Raw genomic sequence first — 15,171 nt, 5'->3', positions numbered from 1 at the left:
GAGTGCAAGTGCAGTGAAAGACTCCTCAGCTCTTCCTATGAAGACAATTTGTATCTCACCAGGAGGACACATTCTGAGCATCATACTGACAAACAACTACAACTTTCGGTCGTAAGATAGATGTGATTCATTTGGAATTGACCAAGCTTCTGGCAAGTTTTACAACAATGTGATAGATACAACTTGTTTCAATGTAAATTTGTGACACTAAACTGCTTTCTTAAGAATAAAAAGTCAGTCTTTCAGGAAGTTCCTATGTCAATGAACGTGTATAGTTAAGATCTGAAGTCTTGAAAAATAGAAAATGTACTTTCACAAACCACTGTGGAAAAGAAACATAACTCTCCATTATCCTGCTTAGGTTATATCAGACACTAGTTTGATTATGTGAGTTTTTTTTTAAGATTTAGTCAAATCTCCTCAACCAGCGCTGAGTGCATTCATTACAATTGCAGTAATCAAAAGGAAAAATCAAATATCCTAGTTCAAGGATTGAATGCCATATTATTGAATCAATCTGATTTTATTTTCACAAACTTTCTTACAACAGTGGTGTGGAGTAACAATGTCCCAAACGTCAAGGAGAAAGATTATTGAGGGGGAAATGTTCCAGATTGCGAGATAATGGCCAATGGGATCCCATTCAGAACTAGAATATCTTGAAGACGGGATATTTCTGTGAGGGAGTTACATCTGAAACAAACGGAGAGCCAGCAACAAAAGTGGTACAAATTTATGCCTGATTTGCTTTCACTGATGTTTTCAGTTAAAAACAGATGGGTTAGTGCTCAAAGCATTCCTGCTTATTATTTGTTCTGATTTACGATCTGAAAGGGACATGAAAAGTTAAAACTTCAAAAAGTGCAAGCTAGTATGGTCTCCATATTTTCTGAAGGGTTTAAAAAAATACAGTGAGAATGAAACACGCACATCATTTCAAACGCGTGTCATCTGAATAAAGTGCCACAAGCCATGCAGTTTAATTAACAAAATTATGGTTAAAGACAAATGTAAATCAATCAGCCCTGTATGACTTGAGCTTCTCATCACAACACCCTACAGGCTAATATAATGTTTAATGGATCATCAAATCAGCCAAGTCCATCTCCACTCCCAAGCTAAAATATGACCACTGTCACACAACATATGGGGTGAATAAAAAACTTATATGCAGGAAGATGTTATGGAAGTATCTGCCTTTGTCTGTGCTCACAGGAACATGATGCACATAAACCAAGTGATAAGGGATTATGAATGAATGGACAATTTGTCTCCTCATTCTTGTGTGAAAACAACAGAAAATCTAACAGTGCTCATGCTGTTCCATTTCCATTGAGAGTTGGTGCAGCCTTGATTCATGACATTTGTTCTCTTTGAGCAGCAGGCACCTTACGAAACAAATTAGAATAAGAGCCAGTGTAATTTACAGTGACATGCATTCAGCCCATAGAAATTGCACCTGTAGGAGGCAATTCAGTCCACTGACTTTATAGGAGCTATCAAGTCTAACCCCCAATTCCCTCCCCATGGTACTTCATGTTTCCTCTGTCCAAGACTCCAATCTACTTTAAAAACCATGTGCATTAATTTTCTCAACTGGTTTTATTTGAGACACTTTGTCAAATGCCTTTGAAAATGTACATTCTTTTATTCACACATCATTGCATTCCCCAATTCAGATACAATGTGAGTCCTCAAAACTAGGTCAATAAAATACATGCTGTACTTTACGAGGCCATGTGAGGAAGGATGAAATATTCAGAACCAATTTCTGAGTATAATGAGAATTCCATCAACATTGAGGTGCTAGAAGCTGAGTGATTTTATATCAACCTACAGGTCCTATTTACTCACATATTTATAATTGCTCCAGGATGTCAAATGATGCTTCATGGAAAATGTTTTTATTACGAATCTAGCTGCAGCTGCAGATTGAGATTTAAATAATTGATTAAATTAAATAATTCCTTCAGCCCCACTTAAACCTCCCTTACAACTTCACAATCAAAGTGCATTGTTTGCTCTTCTGCATTTGACTGTTATAATTGGAGTAAAGTTTCTAAATGGTAAAATGGTGAAATATATGAGAATTAGTAGTACGAGAGTTTGCATACATTTCACACTCTCCATCTCTTGAAACTTCACAGCTGCTCCCAGGAGAAGTTCCAGAATGCTACATATGGTGAGTATTACCCTTATAATAATCCTTGCATTTGATATAGTGCCTTATCGTGTCTTCAAGACTTCGCAACGCGCTTCACAAAATATACTGTAAAGTGAAAAGGAGGGAAGGTGACCAAAGGCATAGTCGAAGAGAAAAGTCTTCAGGTGTGATTTGAAGACAGGCAAAGAGTGGACAAGATTGAGGGACTAAGGCAAGGAGTTCAAGAGATGTGGGAAACATCAATTTAATATGAACTCAGATGTCAATTTTAACACAGTAAAAGTGTAAACTTATCATTGAGTTTTGAGTGCTTGATTGTAGTAAGTTAAAACAGGCAATTTTCTGCATCATTTCAGAACTCTGCAGAATAAAATTCTAAAGCACTGTTTTAAGGGGGTTCTTTGTGAGTTATCATCCAGGATATTGCCAGAAGCAAAAGGTGATAATTACAACATGACATTTTTCATTGTTCACCCCATAGCATGCAAAATAAAACCTGAACCTCCCCCACCAAACCACCATACACCAGAGAGAGTGGCAGAGAAATCAGCTGAGTCACTTATCCTCACAGTTGTGGCCGATACCGCCCTTTGCTTTGTGAAAAGAAGCTTAGGAAAGCTTAGGAAAAAGCTTTTTTCTTCAGTGCAGGTATTGGTGCGTATGCAAACATACAACAAGAAGCTCAATTCGTTGGCATAGAAAGGGTTAAAGAGCACAAATCTGCACCAAGAAAATATGATTAGTTTCAAGTTCAGGTAGTTCTTAGCTTGTTTTTCTTATGGAGTAATTTGTGATATCAAACCAAAAGCCAGATGCGTCAATTTAATTTACTAGTGTAAAAACGTGTAAACCACAGAAGCATTTATGTGTGTAACAGCTATTTCTTTCAAATTATTAACTAAGTATCCTGCTTATTAATGCAAACAGCACAGTGTCGTACTGCATTCAACTTTCTGATATACAGTGTGTTGTTTAATCAGGATCATTTGCTCATTTGCTTCCTATAAAATGTGTTGTTGTTGCAGGTAGCTGTACATAGGTGCACTAGTAAAGCACGCAGGCCCAGACAAACACGCTTATTGCTGATGTTTAGTAAACAGTTATGAAAATGGATTAAGCGCATGCAATAATCCCATTAGTTTTCAACAGCAGCCCTTAAACTCAAGATGCCACTTACCCTGCATCATCAGAAAGGGCAGCTGTAGGACTGTATCTATGGGACCAAATATAAAGAACATACAAAAAAATGTCAAAACACATGAAAGATCAAAAATGCATAACATTGAGACTAAACATAAAACACCTCGACAGTAATACCAAAATTGTATGCCTGTGTAACAGGTGTTTTAGCAGAATCTTGACTCAGTGACCAGTGAAAAAGAATTTCAACAGGGCTGAGAATCGCACCACAGGATGAAAAGTTTGACATTCAATGTGCCAATTAATACCAATACTTAACACATTGGCAGAACTTCGGTTCCTCTCAATAGTCCAGTCAATGGATGGAGAACATTCCCCTTCCCCCAATAGCATGAAGATGGTTGGGCCTGAAGCCTCTTGACATGGTCATTGAGCTTTCCTCTGGCGCCATTCAATCTGCCACTCTGCCAGTGACACTTCAATGTCAGGATGCACAAACCGATTTAATTGAACTTTTATGACTGGGACATCGACAGGAAATTCTGCTGATATGATAATTATCACTTGTGATAATGTTGCACTTTGCACCCCACCTTCCCCCCCACCATATATTTTTCATCAGGTGACTTCTAAGCTGTGCATGGAGAATTCTGAGCCTCATCTCCAGAGCCTGATTTCAAAGACACATTGGCAACGGTCAAGGAACAGAGTGCAAAGGTTCATGGCATGAGAAAACACAGTAATCTGAAAGTGGAGCAAATACATTAAACAGACCTCAACTCACATCAATCTTTCCACTCTATTGATGTAGTTTACTATTTACTACAGTTCAGCCTCCCAGCATCTTCCAGTTTTGCATAACAACACTTGGATATTTCGAGTACCAGAGGAGTTTATTCTGTATTTAGTCCAATATGCATTTGCACATTATATCTGATTGCTATTATGTATTGATATTTTATTCTTACAACATAACAATTCTACTGTGATATCGTTAAAGACATAAAAAAGTTACAAAGTCATTTTATTGACCGGTGCAGATTGGAACTATGTATTAACATATTGGGATGCAATGAAGGAAATCAGAAGTATATCACAGTGGCTTGCGGGAATTCAGCTCCAAAATGGCTTTGGCCCATGGTTCCCACAGATTGGCATGTTGTGCATAACATCTGGTTATTGGAACAAAAATCCTAATTGCTTCATTAAGGAATCCAGTTTGAAAATCACCACATTTTAGATCCTCCATCCTTTACACTCTAACACACATGCTTTATTAAAAAATCGGATACAAAGTTAGAAGTTGTGAGTTATTAGGTAAAAGGTTTTTGCTGAGTTGAACAAATGTGTCAATTCAATTTCAATCTAAATAGAGCAGTAAAACAATTGATTTTCTTACAAGTTAAGCACCTTAAAACGGCCTCCTAAGGTGGAAGGCGCTATGTAAATGTATATAAATATAAGTTGGAGTTATATTCAGCATCGTTATGAAGACTGAAACTGTGGTTTGGGAGTTTATTCGAGATACAATACAAAATATTTTTCCAAGTTACTTCAACCCTATTGTCCTGTTGTTCTGTTACACAGACAAAATGAGGAATGGTTTAAACTCCAATGATGAAAGCTCTCATCACCAGATGCTGCAAATGTCAAAATCCACTTCAATGATTCGACAATAAACAAAGACAACAGCCAAATGTTAATGAAAAACATTGAGCCCTGAATCTGATGCATGCAATAACATTTCACTTCTTAGTATTAAAATTATTTTGGTAGGAAAAGTTTGGAATGACAACAAAATAATAACCAGTAAACTAGGTGAAGTGAAATGTATTCATAGTTGACGCTTGAAATTGTTTCTTTCAAAATTCAGTCAGCATTCGGCTCGGTCTTTTGTTGACAAATGGCAAGTTTTGGCCATCAGATCTGCTTACTTCCTGTGAACACTCGCAGCAAGTTTTCAGATCCAATTTCTACCAGATAACATCAGGGAGATTAGTAGGTCTCAATTTATTCCTATCAATCATCAGACGGACAATGTGATTTGGAACGCATGAAAAAAAACATTTCCATGCATCATTTTATTTAACTCTTTAGTAATCAAGTGTAAATTGGTAAGATCCTTGAGCACCTGAGTATTTATTATCACTCACACTGTAGTAGAAACTTTAATCTTTCCAATGGTGATTTCCAATTGAGTGAAATATTGATTTGAACGTCTTCAAAACATCGGGTGAAAATTTGAAGAATTGCCAAATGGTATGCTATTCTAAAAATGTGCCACCACTGCTCAAAGCCGCTAGGATTTTCCAATTATAAAGTCACACCATCAAGGTCATTATAGTTATAAACTCACAAGAAATAGGACAACAACAATAACTTGCATTTATATTGCACCCTTCACTAGGATACCTCAGAGTGCTTCACAACGATAGGTTCAATCACCTATCAAGGAAGACGGAGAAGTGTTTGTCGAAGAAGTAGGCCTTCAGAAGGAAGTAAAGACAGACAGAGAGGGAGAGATATGAAGAGGAGGAGAGAGGGAGCTACAGAGCACCAATGTTGGTAAACTTACCAGCAAACAAAGTGCCCTTGGTGTACTAAATTGGCTCTGATAATCGTTCAGAATTAATCATGTTTTAGGAAACACCTGAGTGTCACTGTAAACAAATCTGTGCCAAAGAAGATACATTGACTAAGGTCCAACTGGTAAAAAGCACTTATTTTACTTCACAATTTTACTTGTTCACACACTCCTAGGTTCTACAAAGCACTTTGAGATGTTCGTCCTAAATAAAAGATGCATTTAAGTGCAAGTTATTTTAGATGGGAAACAATACACAAACTGAACAAATGTCAATAAATCATCGTATGCAAAATATAACATCTTGTGATGTCAGGTGAGTATCTCCCTCTCTTAGTTCCTTCTGTTTTTTTTGTTTCAGTTGCAATTTATCACTGTGATTTAAGTTAGAGGCAGGCTAGAAGAGACATGTAGCATCATGAGCAGGACAATGGACTGTGAGCAGTACTCGCTCAGTATGTGAGGATTGCACTATTGTTAGGCCCTGGAATAACCCACGCAAGGAATTATTCCATGACAAACATTTTATCTGCACTGGGTCAAGGAGATTTCCAAGGTGAAAATAAAACTCACACTATAGGACATTATAAATCGCTAAATTAAAAAGCATTTCACTGTTAAAAGCAGAAGCCTAGAAGCAGGCAAAACAGAGTTCATGTATCAGTCTAGTATTTCTGTGGGAGTTTCTATATCGGCATTGTGGTTGTTAACATGGCACACAGATAAGACAAAGATCGAACACATGCTGAAGAGCTTATTTATTTCAGAACAAGCATTTCCACACTTTTGATTAGTAAGTTTATAAACACTGCCGACACCATGACAAATATAGAAACAAAGAGCTCACGTCCACGGTGCTTCATCCTTGGAGCTCCTCACATTCTTTGTGTCCTTTTCGTATTCTTTAAGAGGCTCATTCTTTGACTCCCCTTTTTGTGAGCTGGGAACTGGGAGGAACTGCTGAAAGGCAGGACCTTTTGCCTTGCAGGTGGCTCCTATCCGGCGTGTCATCATGTCATCCTTCTCCAAATCTGGGATCTTCCCTTCGTCTTCCTCTCCCTCACTAGAACTATAAATGCTTTCGTTCAGATTGACAGTCTGGACGGTCAGGACTGGTGAGGGAGGGTTTCGAAAATACTCAGCTGTGCACATTTCTGTAAAGGTTTCCTCGGGTTTACTGCTATTGGAAGGAGAGGTGCATTGATGAAGAATTGAGCAGAAAACCAGAGACAAACACATTGCAATGCTTAAATACCAAACTCACTTCACTCTGCCCTCGCGTAATGCAATCTATTGAACAAAAGTGAGTTTTATGCAAGCACAGCCTCAACATTCAGCAAATTGTGACTTTTGGAGGTGAAATGTAACTTGGATCTTAGATTAATTCACTGGTTAAAAAGGTTAATGGAGACCTGTGTTCAGATTGCAGGATAAAATTGGAGTTAGATCTCACACTGTTGATTGAACATTGCAACTTTTAAGAATGCATTTTCTGTGACAATTATCACAAGGAACAGGTTATGAAAAATTACAAATTTCACCCCATATCCTTTTGAATCTTATAAATGGAGAAGTCCTCTACCATCCCCCCACCCACACACATTTACAGTAACAATCTTTCCCATGGGCCATTACTAATATTTTCTTATCTTCCAAGAGGATGATGACTATAGGAGTAAGATGCACATGTCTGCAGAGTTTGGGTTACATAGTCTCTGTTGGGTTAAGCAACATACAGTAGTAACAATGTGCTACTTGATCAGAACGGTCAAAAGCCTTCACATTTACTACTGGATATTAGTTATCCCAAATTCATTCCTAACAAAAAAATGTTGAAAGCTCAACCTTGAATTCCTCCACCTCCCATAACGTGATATTCACTGACAGAACACACAACTACTCCATTTTACAATACATCCTGTGAAACGCTTGGGACGTCCTCCTGATGTAAAAGGCGCTATACAAAATCTGAGGATTATTATTATTAATCAATCTCAATTCCTGGGCAGTTTGAAGAAGCCTGGCTGACAGCAGAACAAGACGACACAGATTTAGGGTTGGAAACGGCAATTTCACGACAGATACCAGAAAGTATTTATTTAGCCAGAGGATAACACCTAGAATCTAATGGGTTCCACCTTTATTTCTAGTAACTCGGAAGATGTTGCTCCTTCCAACCTATGTTCCCTGCTAAGGCCATGTCCGTTCCCTCTGCTCAGCAGGCTCCGGCCTACTCCATGTTCCTCATCCGGCCCACCCCACCATCAGCAATCGGGCTTTCAGCCTTCCTGCTTCTACCCTTTGGACTTCCATCCCACAGTTCCTGCACCTCTCTCCCTCCCTTCCCTCCTTCAAGGCACGTCTCAAGACCCTCCTCTTCGCCCGTGCCTTCAGCCACCCTCCTACCCCTGCTCTCCCTGCCCTCCACCCCTCCTGACCCCAACCCCCAGCTCGGATCCAAATCCCTGACCGTCCAGAACCCTGGGACATCCCCCCGACGAGAAAGACGCTATATAAATGTAAGTTGTTGTTGTTGTTAGTGAAGGACTATTGGCTTAACTGGAGGAGGTATTGGTCTGAAAGGCGTATCGGTGTAACTCAGTCTGAGCTAGAGTAGTATTGTGTGAATAAGCCTCCTTTCCTAGCTCCCAGTTTTTCAGCTCCTTAGACTTGTGTAGAATGGACTCTCAACATTTGCCTGATTTACGCTGTGCACGCTTGAGCTCCTCAAGGTCCCAGTGAATCACGCTGCAGCCCATTACCAAGACCACCTTCAGAAGGTGTGTTTGACAGCACATTTCTTTGCACAGCTACAGCTCAACAACAACTTGCATTTATAAAGCACCCTTGACGCTGGGTAGCATCCCAGTGGGGGCTTAACAGTGGCGGAGTCTGACCCTGAGCCAGAGGAAGAGGGAGGCGATCATAAGCACGATCATAAAGGAAGGTCTTCAGGCGGAATCAAATGCATCCGGTTCAAATCAATGAAAATCATTGTGTAATAACCTCTTTAATAAAGTAACGAATCTTAACTCCTATTTATCATCACTTTGCACTTGCACAAAACTTTCCTCAGCCCCTGGCAACGTGAGCAGGAGTGAGGAAATATAAATCAGGCTTTCCTGCCCTTTATCGTTTTATTGCTGAAGGCAGCGTTACTCCACTTCAGCTGTAGTACTTTCGGATGCACAAAGACAGCAGAACAAGAGGACCCAGATTTAGGGTTGGAAACGGCAATTTCAGGACGGATACCAGAAAGTATTTATTTAGCCAGAGGATAAATAACACCTAGAATGTATTACCGTAAGCAGTGATTGAGGCCAGGACACTGGACTCATTAAAATAAAACAGCTTGATGCTGTGGTAGAAGGACAGGAGGTTGCGTTTTCAAGAAGTATGAAATAAGATGGATCGAATAGCCTTCTTTATCTGACCTCTCTTGCAATTTTGGAATCACAGTTATCAGCCTAGCTCAGTTGGTAGCACTTTAGTCAGAGATTGTGCGTTCAAGCCCCAGATCAGATCTTTGAGCTCACAGTGCTGCGCTGGGCTGCATTGTTGAATTTCCCACAACAACACATTTTCTGAAACCAGAGATCATATACCAGGAAAACATTTAATAATAATAATCCTTGCATGTAATATAGCACCTTATCATATTGTTGAGACATCTAAAAAAGCACTTCACCGAATATACTGTAAAGTGGATTGACTCTGTATTTTGTGGGTGAAACGCAGCAGCCAATTGCGCACAGCAATGTCCCACAAACAACTGTGGAGTGAGTGACCAAATTATTTTGGGGGAGGAAATTATTACCCCCGGAAAGCGATCCACCAATTGACTAACAACTGGGTTCCTACTTACTGCTAGGTAAACAGGCGTGTGGAGTAAGGAAACTCAGGTTTCGCCCTATCTGGGAATTGAACCCAGGTCCTCTCGTTTGCAAAGTGAGCATGCTAACCACTACGCTACAGGATTCCACAAGTCTTTCCGGGAATCTACCTTTAAAGTAGAAATGCATTCCCTGTCATAAATTTGGAAAAACTGGGGCATAAATAAATTGTTAGCAAAAGCAGTCTTACTTGCATAAATTCAGCAGTGAATGGGGTTAATATCTTATAACTGGAGTCTCCGGCAGCCTATTCTGGTGCAACGGACATCTAAAGCTAAATCAGCAGAGCATTGTCTAGACTGTTGCACAGCATATTTTCATGTCTGCATTATTATTAAAAACACACACTCCTGAATATCTGTACATCATATGAGGCTGAGGTCAGTTTAGAAAAGAGAATTCAGTGAGCTAGGATTAATTTGATTGCTATCATCATGCTTTAACAGGAATCTGCCAATGTAAGCAAACACCATGCAATTGTATAAATTGAATCCCACCCTTAATCCAGATTAGCACAGTGGTATTCTGTACCTGAGATCATTGTACGAAGCCAAACAGATCTCCCTCTCAGCAATGTCTTGAGATTGATCTCCCCTCTCACTATCGTGTGAGGTCTGGACTACTGCCGAGACTACTGAAGGTAAGAGATGACAGGTGTAGGCCTTGATAGCACAGCTACCTGCCTTGTCCTCTGGCTCATTGTCTGAGCCAGCCTTGGCGATGCTCAGCTTCTCCCACCGTTTCTGATCTATCTCAGTCACTGGGCCGAAATGCACAAAGCGCTGGCAGCTGCCCGAAGCACGTTTATTGGCTCTCGCCTTACGACCGGCAAGATCATCTTGAGTCGCTTTCTCTACTTCAATTTTGGGCAATGGCTCCACTTCACAATTATGTCTAAGTGACTTGGGAGCTTCCTCACTAGAAAAAGCAGTGGGAGAATGAAGGAAAATGGAGCAGTTAGAGAATGATAAACAGTGAGGTCTCTATTCCACCAGGCAGATAAAGAGGAAAGTGAATCTCATTTTAATAAGGCAGTAGTCTGCATCTGAACTAAATCCTTTCTAAGCAAACAACATGCAGGTTTGTTGGGAAGAAATATAGCTTTCCACGCTGTATCTATTCTTTCAAGCACATGGGCAAATACAATTCACCTTCTGGCTGCCTGTTGACCTCACAGAGCATGTTTTATTGAAAGAAAAATCGAACGATGGGCGTATTGCAATAACTCTGCGGTAACTAAATTTGTTGAGTTCTTTCACTTGGCAGAATTGTTTTGTGCAGAGAATCCTGTCTACGGTGAAGTCAGGAGCTAGAATTGAGGCGAAATCTCAAAATCTCTATACTAGCCTAGAAACAGTTTTAAGGAACAGAGCAGATTAAACCCCATTATTTTATGAAGAAAATGTACCAACATTACAAGGTGGGTTTCCCTTGTGTTGCTCAGATCACTATTTAGAGGATTTTAAATCCCACTGACCTAATGGTGCTGAAAAAGGTTTTGTCCGAACTGTGAAAATGCCAGAAAAAGATGTCTCGTGACGTAATCATTATTTCCAGCAGGGAAACCCCTGAAGATCACGTCCACCTTACTCTGAGGAGATCTTGGGCTGGAGCCAAGGTTTTGTCAGCACGACGAAGAGGGAACACCCAGAGGAAAACAGAGTTTACGTCGCAAAGCAAATTTCCTTGCTGTTATACGCTTCGAGTGCTTTTCAACTGCTACTACTAACATTGGAGACTTGCTATCAATGGCACACGGTTCTAACCTTTTTCACATCTTTTTGGCTTCCTGTTCTTTTCTGTAAGGATCTGAACCGGTAGGTTACCCCCAATAGAAAATCACACATGTGGGTTCAGTCTGAGGCTGGACTGGGCAGGAGTACAAACCTTACTGCAGACCAACTGAGTGCGTTTCACAGATGTACATGGTGGGTAACATATCTTGCAACCCCTGACTGTTATTGATGGACGTCTGAGCCAAAATGGCTGCTCTCAACCCGAAAGAGAGGTAGGGAAGGATCAACATGCAGCATATCATATGGCTTTTTTTATGGAGATCCCAGGCTTCAACCCTAGCCCTAACCCACAACTGTAAACAGATTTGATCGAATGTCACATTTTTTCATCAGATCCTAAAGCCTGACTGTGGAACCAAGCATACCCTCCTGATTTTAGCACATAAATGTGTCAGTCCAAAGCCATTTTTCCAAACAAACATTTTTGAGGCCAATTTGCCTGCCTGACATTTTTTTTATATGAATCCTGGATCGAGCATGTGATCAGTGCCTTACCCATCGAGTTAACCCAGCTGCGTTCAAACACTGAACTCCGTGATCAGAAGCATACATGATGCAGAGAAATCTGCACAAACGCCGCACGAACATTCCCCAGGGAGGAGGGTGAGGAAAGTAGGACAGACCTAGGACAGTTAGCCCAAGCTCTTCACAGCAAGTACTGTGTATTAAGGACTTAACTCATAGAAGTTACATCCTGCCAGAAACACCTGCAGCAAAAGGAACTTATATTTCTTTAACTTTGATCTTATCATAAAATAGTTTTTATGATTTAAGGAAATCTGTATTCTGTACATATCTATTGCTTAATAGACAAAATAGTTAAAAACTGGCAAATATTAAAACAACTGTTCTTCCTGCAGCTCGCCTAGAAACAATGGAAGTGGAGGGAGGTAGTAACCTTGTGTCAGTGGAAACCTTAAGCCTCTCCCATATTTCCATATCAGCCTGTGTGACAGTAGTAGGAATGAAGGTCTGAGGTTCATGGCGACTTGTAAGTCCACCCAGGGTTTTCCTCCTGGCCAAGTCATCTCGCTGCACATCTGGGACTTTTGCTTTCGTTGGCTCTTCTTCTTCAGACTCGCTCCGTCGCTGGGACTTGAGGAACGTCTTCCCTTTCTGTGGCGCAACTGCCTTGCTCTCTGTGGCCTGAATGTGATTTGGGCTGAACGATTGCACGCAGATGAAAGGAGGAAGAAAAAAAGCACAGAATATCAGGTGAAAAGAAAAATGTAAGAGGTGACAACTTGCAGCCAGCGCAGGTTTGCAATGGATTAGTAGTGTAGAGCAGGAAAGAAAAGAGAGGTATGAGAAAAGAAACTACAAGTCTGCAAGTGCATTTTTTTAGAAACAGAGACAGACAAGACCAGAAATAAAGAAACAAATATGTTGAAGTAAAGCAAAGTATAGCAGTAATAAATTTCAAGTCATTAACATAATTTTTTTTTTCTCCGATCAGGGGCATTAGCCTGAAATCTAAATGCTTATTAAACCAAAATCCTGGACAGTAGACAGACCACAAATCTCATTTGTTTACTTATTCGGTCACCTATTCACACAAAGCAAAAGGAATGATTTTTAAATGCAAACAGCAAATAAAAGCAAAACCTGTGCAAAAAAGTTATACCCTTAAGGGGATTGATATTTCAATGCGCTTGACTTTCCTTTCCTGCCTGTGATGGGCTTTACCTAATATCAAATATGGAACTATTCCCTTTGTGTCACAGTACCAATAAAGGACAATCTGATTGAATCTTTAGATCTATTATTTTGTGTATTTTGGAAGTGAATTTTTTCAACTAAAGCCCTCAATGGTCTTTCACCTACAAAGCCCTTAATGGCCTCGCCCACCCTATCTCCTAACCCTCATTCCGCCTCGCCCCCTCCTTAGCCTCCTTCAAGTCTCGCCTCAAAACCCTCCTCTTTTATCATGCCATTGGCCACCCCCCTTCCCCTCCCCTCCCTTCTCCCCCCTGACCCCAGCTCAGGTCTGAAATGCTTTACACTGTCCAGCGCCTTGGGAAGTCCTCCCGACATGAAAGGCTCTTTACAAATGTAATCTTGTTGTTGAATGAAGTAGAAAGAACATTCCTTTGTTCATGTATTAATTACATTTTTACACTGAACAGCTGAAATTTATTTGAGAAAAAGGGAAAACGCAAAAATGCAAAAAAAGGCTACTTATCAAGTCTTTCATTATCAGGATGAAGAGATCGGATAAGCTTGACGGAAGCAGATAACACTAAAAATGTAATAAGTAGGAGGGATGCTTAGAAAGTGGCAGCTATAGAAATGAGAAAGGCAATTACAGCAAAGGAATGAAATTGATTGGGATGTAATGTGATGCACACCTTGGCCTTTTCCGATGTCTAGCTTGAGAGTTGCTGGCAGCTTTTTGTGAGGACTTTTTAATGTTCTCCCATCGCTCCTTATCCTTCTTCGTGCAAGGTCCTGGTAGGAACTGATTGGTGACCACTTTGGGTTTGAACTGACTCAGTTGTGTCCTCCGCAAGGCAAGGTCATCTTTCTCCAGATCTGGCATTTTTTGCTCCTCTTCCTCTCCCTCTTCCTCCGACTCCAGATCGACGCTTTGAGTGTTTGTCAAAAAAGCGTTCTCCCTGCGGAGAATGATATCTGGCGTGGTTTGGCCACTGTTTTCCTCGAATGGATTTGGGCTGCCATACAGAGGCCATCATTATCCCAGAGAAGCAGAAAACCATTCTCAACAATGTAATAGCGAGGTACGTGCTGTTAGTTGAAAGCCTCCACAGCAGTGTCTTACATTCACACACACTGTGTCTGCGTCTTTCAGTACCACAAATCCATCCACACTGGGCACTTCCTGATCGTTCGGATTTCCTACCCTATTCTTCCGCTCGCTCCCTCCATTTAGCTAACTCAGGCTTGCTGCACATCCCCCACCCGCTGTGTGGCCCCCTCCCTCTTCGTGCCACCATTCATGGCCAAACCTTCAGCTTCTATGCCCCTAACCCCTGGGCCTCCCTCCCTCCCTCTACCATTCTGTCTTGCCCCTTCACATTCTGTCTTAACGCCCTACCTCTTTGAACATGCGTCCCTCTCTCTTTTGCTGGGTGTCCAACACTATCTCTTTAAGGTGCTCTACTGTATGTGAAGGGCACTACATAAATGCAAGTTGTTGTTGCACAGTCGGACTCCGTGCTACCGTATATGGTTCGTGTATAGCAAACTGTACTGTGAACCTGCAGTATAGCGGATTCCTGTGGCTGCTGCCGACTGCAGTGCGGGTCAGTGACATCAGCAGTGACCTCAACAGTGACCTACCAACACCGAAGTGCTGACTGCGGCCAATTTTATAACATGGGTTCTGACTTTATGGACCCAAACCTCTGTTTATAGTGTCTTCAGTACAGTGGATGGATTTCTCCTCATCCCAGTTTCCACATAGCGTCTTTGGCAATTTCATCTCTACTTTCATGCATACAGCTCTTTATTGACACTCAGTTCCCAGACGTCTGTTCCATCACTTCTTATGCAGCTCAGTGACTGCAAATGATCGTGCTTTGTACAATAGCAGCATGCAAATCATCAGCAATGAGTCAACAAGAAGGTTGGTTA

General features: G+C 40.9%; 1 protein-coding gene across 1 annotated transcript in view; it reads right to left on the bottom strand.

Moving 5' to 3' along the window:
• Nucleotides 1-15,171, bottom strand: part of LOC103175895 (LIM and calponin homology domains-containing protein 1) — a 199,075-nt gene that overhangs the window by 40,319 nt on the left and 143,585 nt on the right. Inside the window, 5 exon segments of the mRNA XM_042341561.1 lie at nt 3,342-3,377; nt 6,736-7,068; nt 10,313-10,699; nt 12,476-12,739; nt 13,926-14,249. Of these exon segments, the coding sequence (XP_042197495.1) occupies nt 3,342-3,377; nt 6,736-7,068; nt 10,313-10,699; nt 12,476-12,739; nt 13,926-14,249 (1,344 nt within the window).

This window comes from Callorhinchus milii, unplaced genomic scaffold, assembly GCF_018977255.1.
Source record: "Callorhinchus milii isolate IMCB2004 unplaced genomic scaffold, IMCB_Cmil_1.0 Scaffold1, whole genome shotgun sequence".
Taxonomy (NCBI): domain Eukaryota; kingdom Metazoa; phylum Chordata; class Chondrichthyes; order Chimaeriformes; family Callorhinchidae; genus Callorhinchus; species Callorhinchus milii.
The sequence above is the reverse complement of the archived record's forward strand: the minus strand, read 5'-3'. Positions and strand labels throughout refer to the sequence as shown.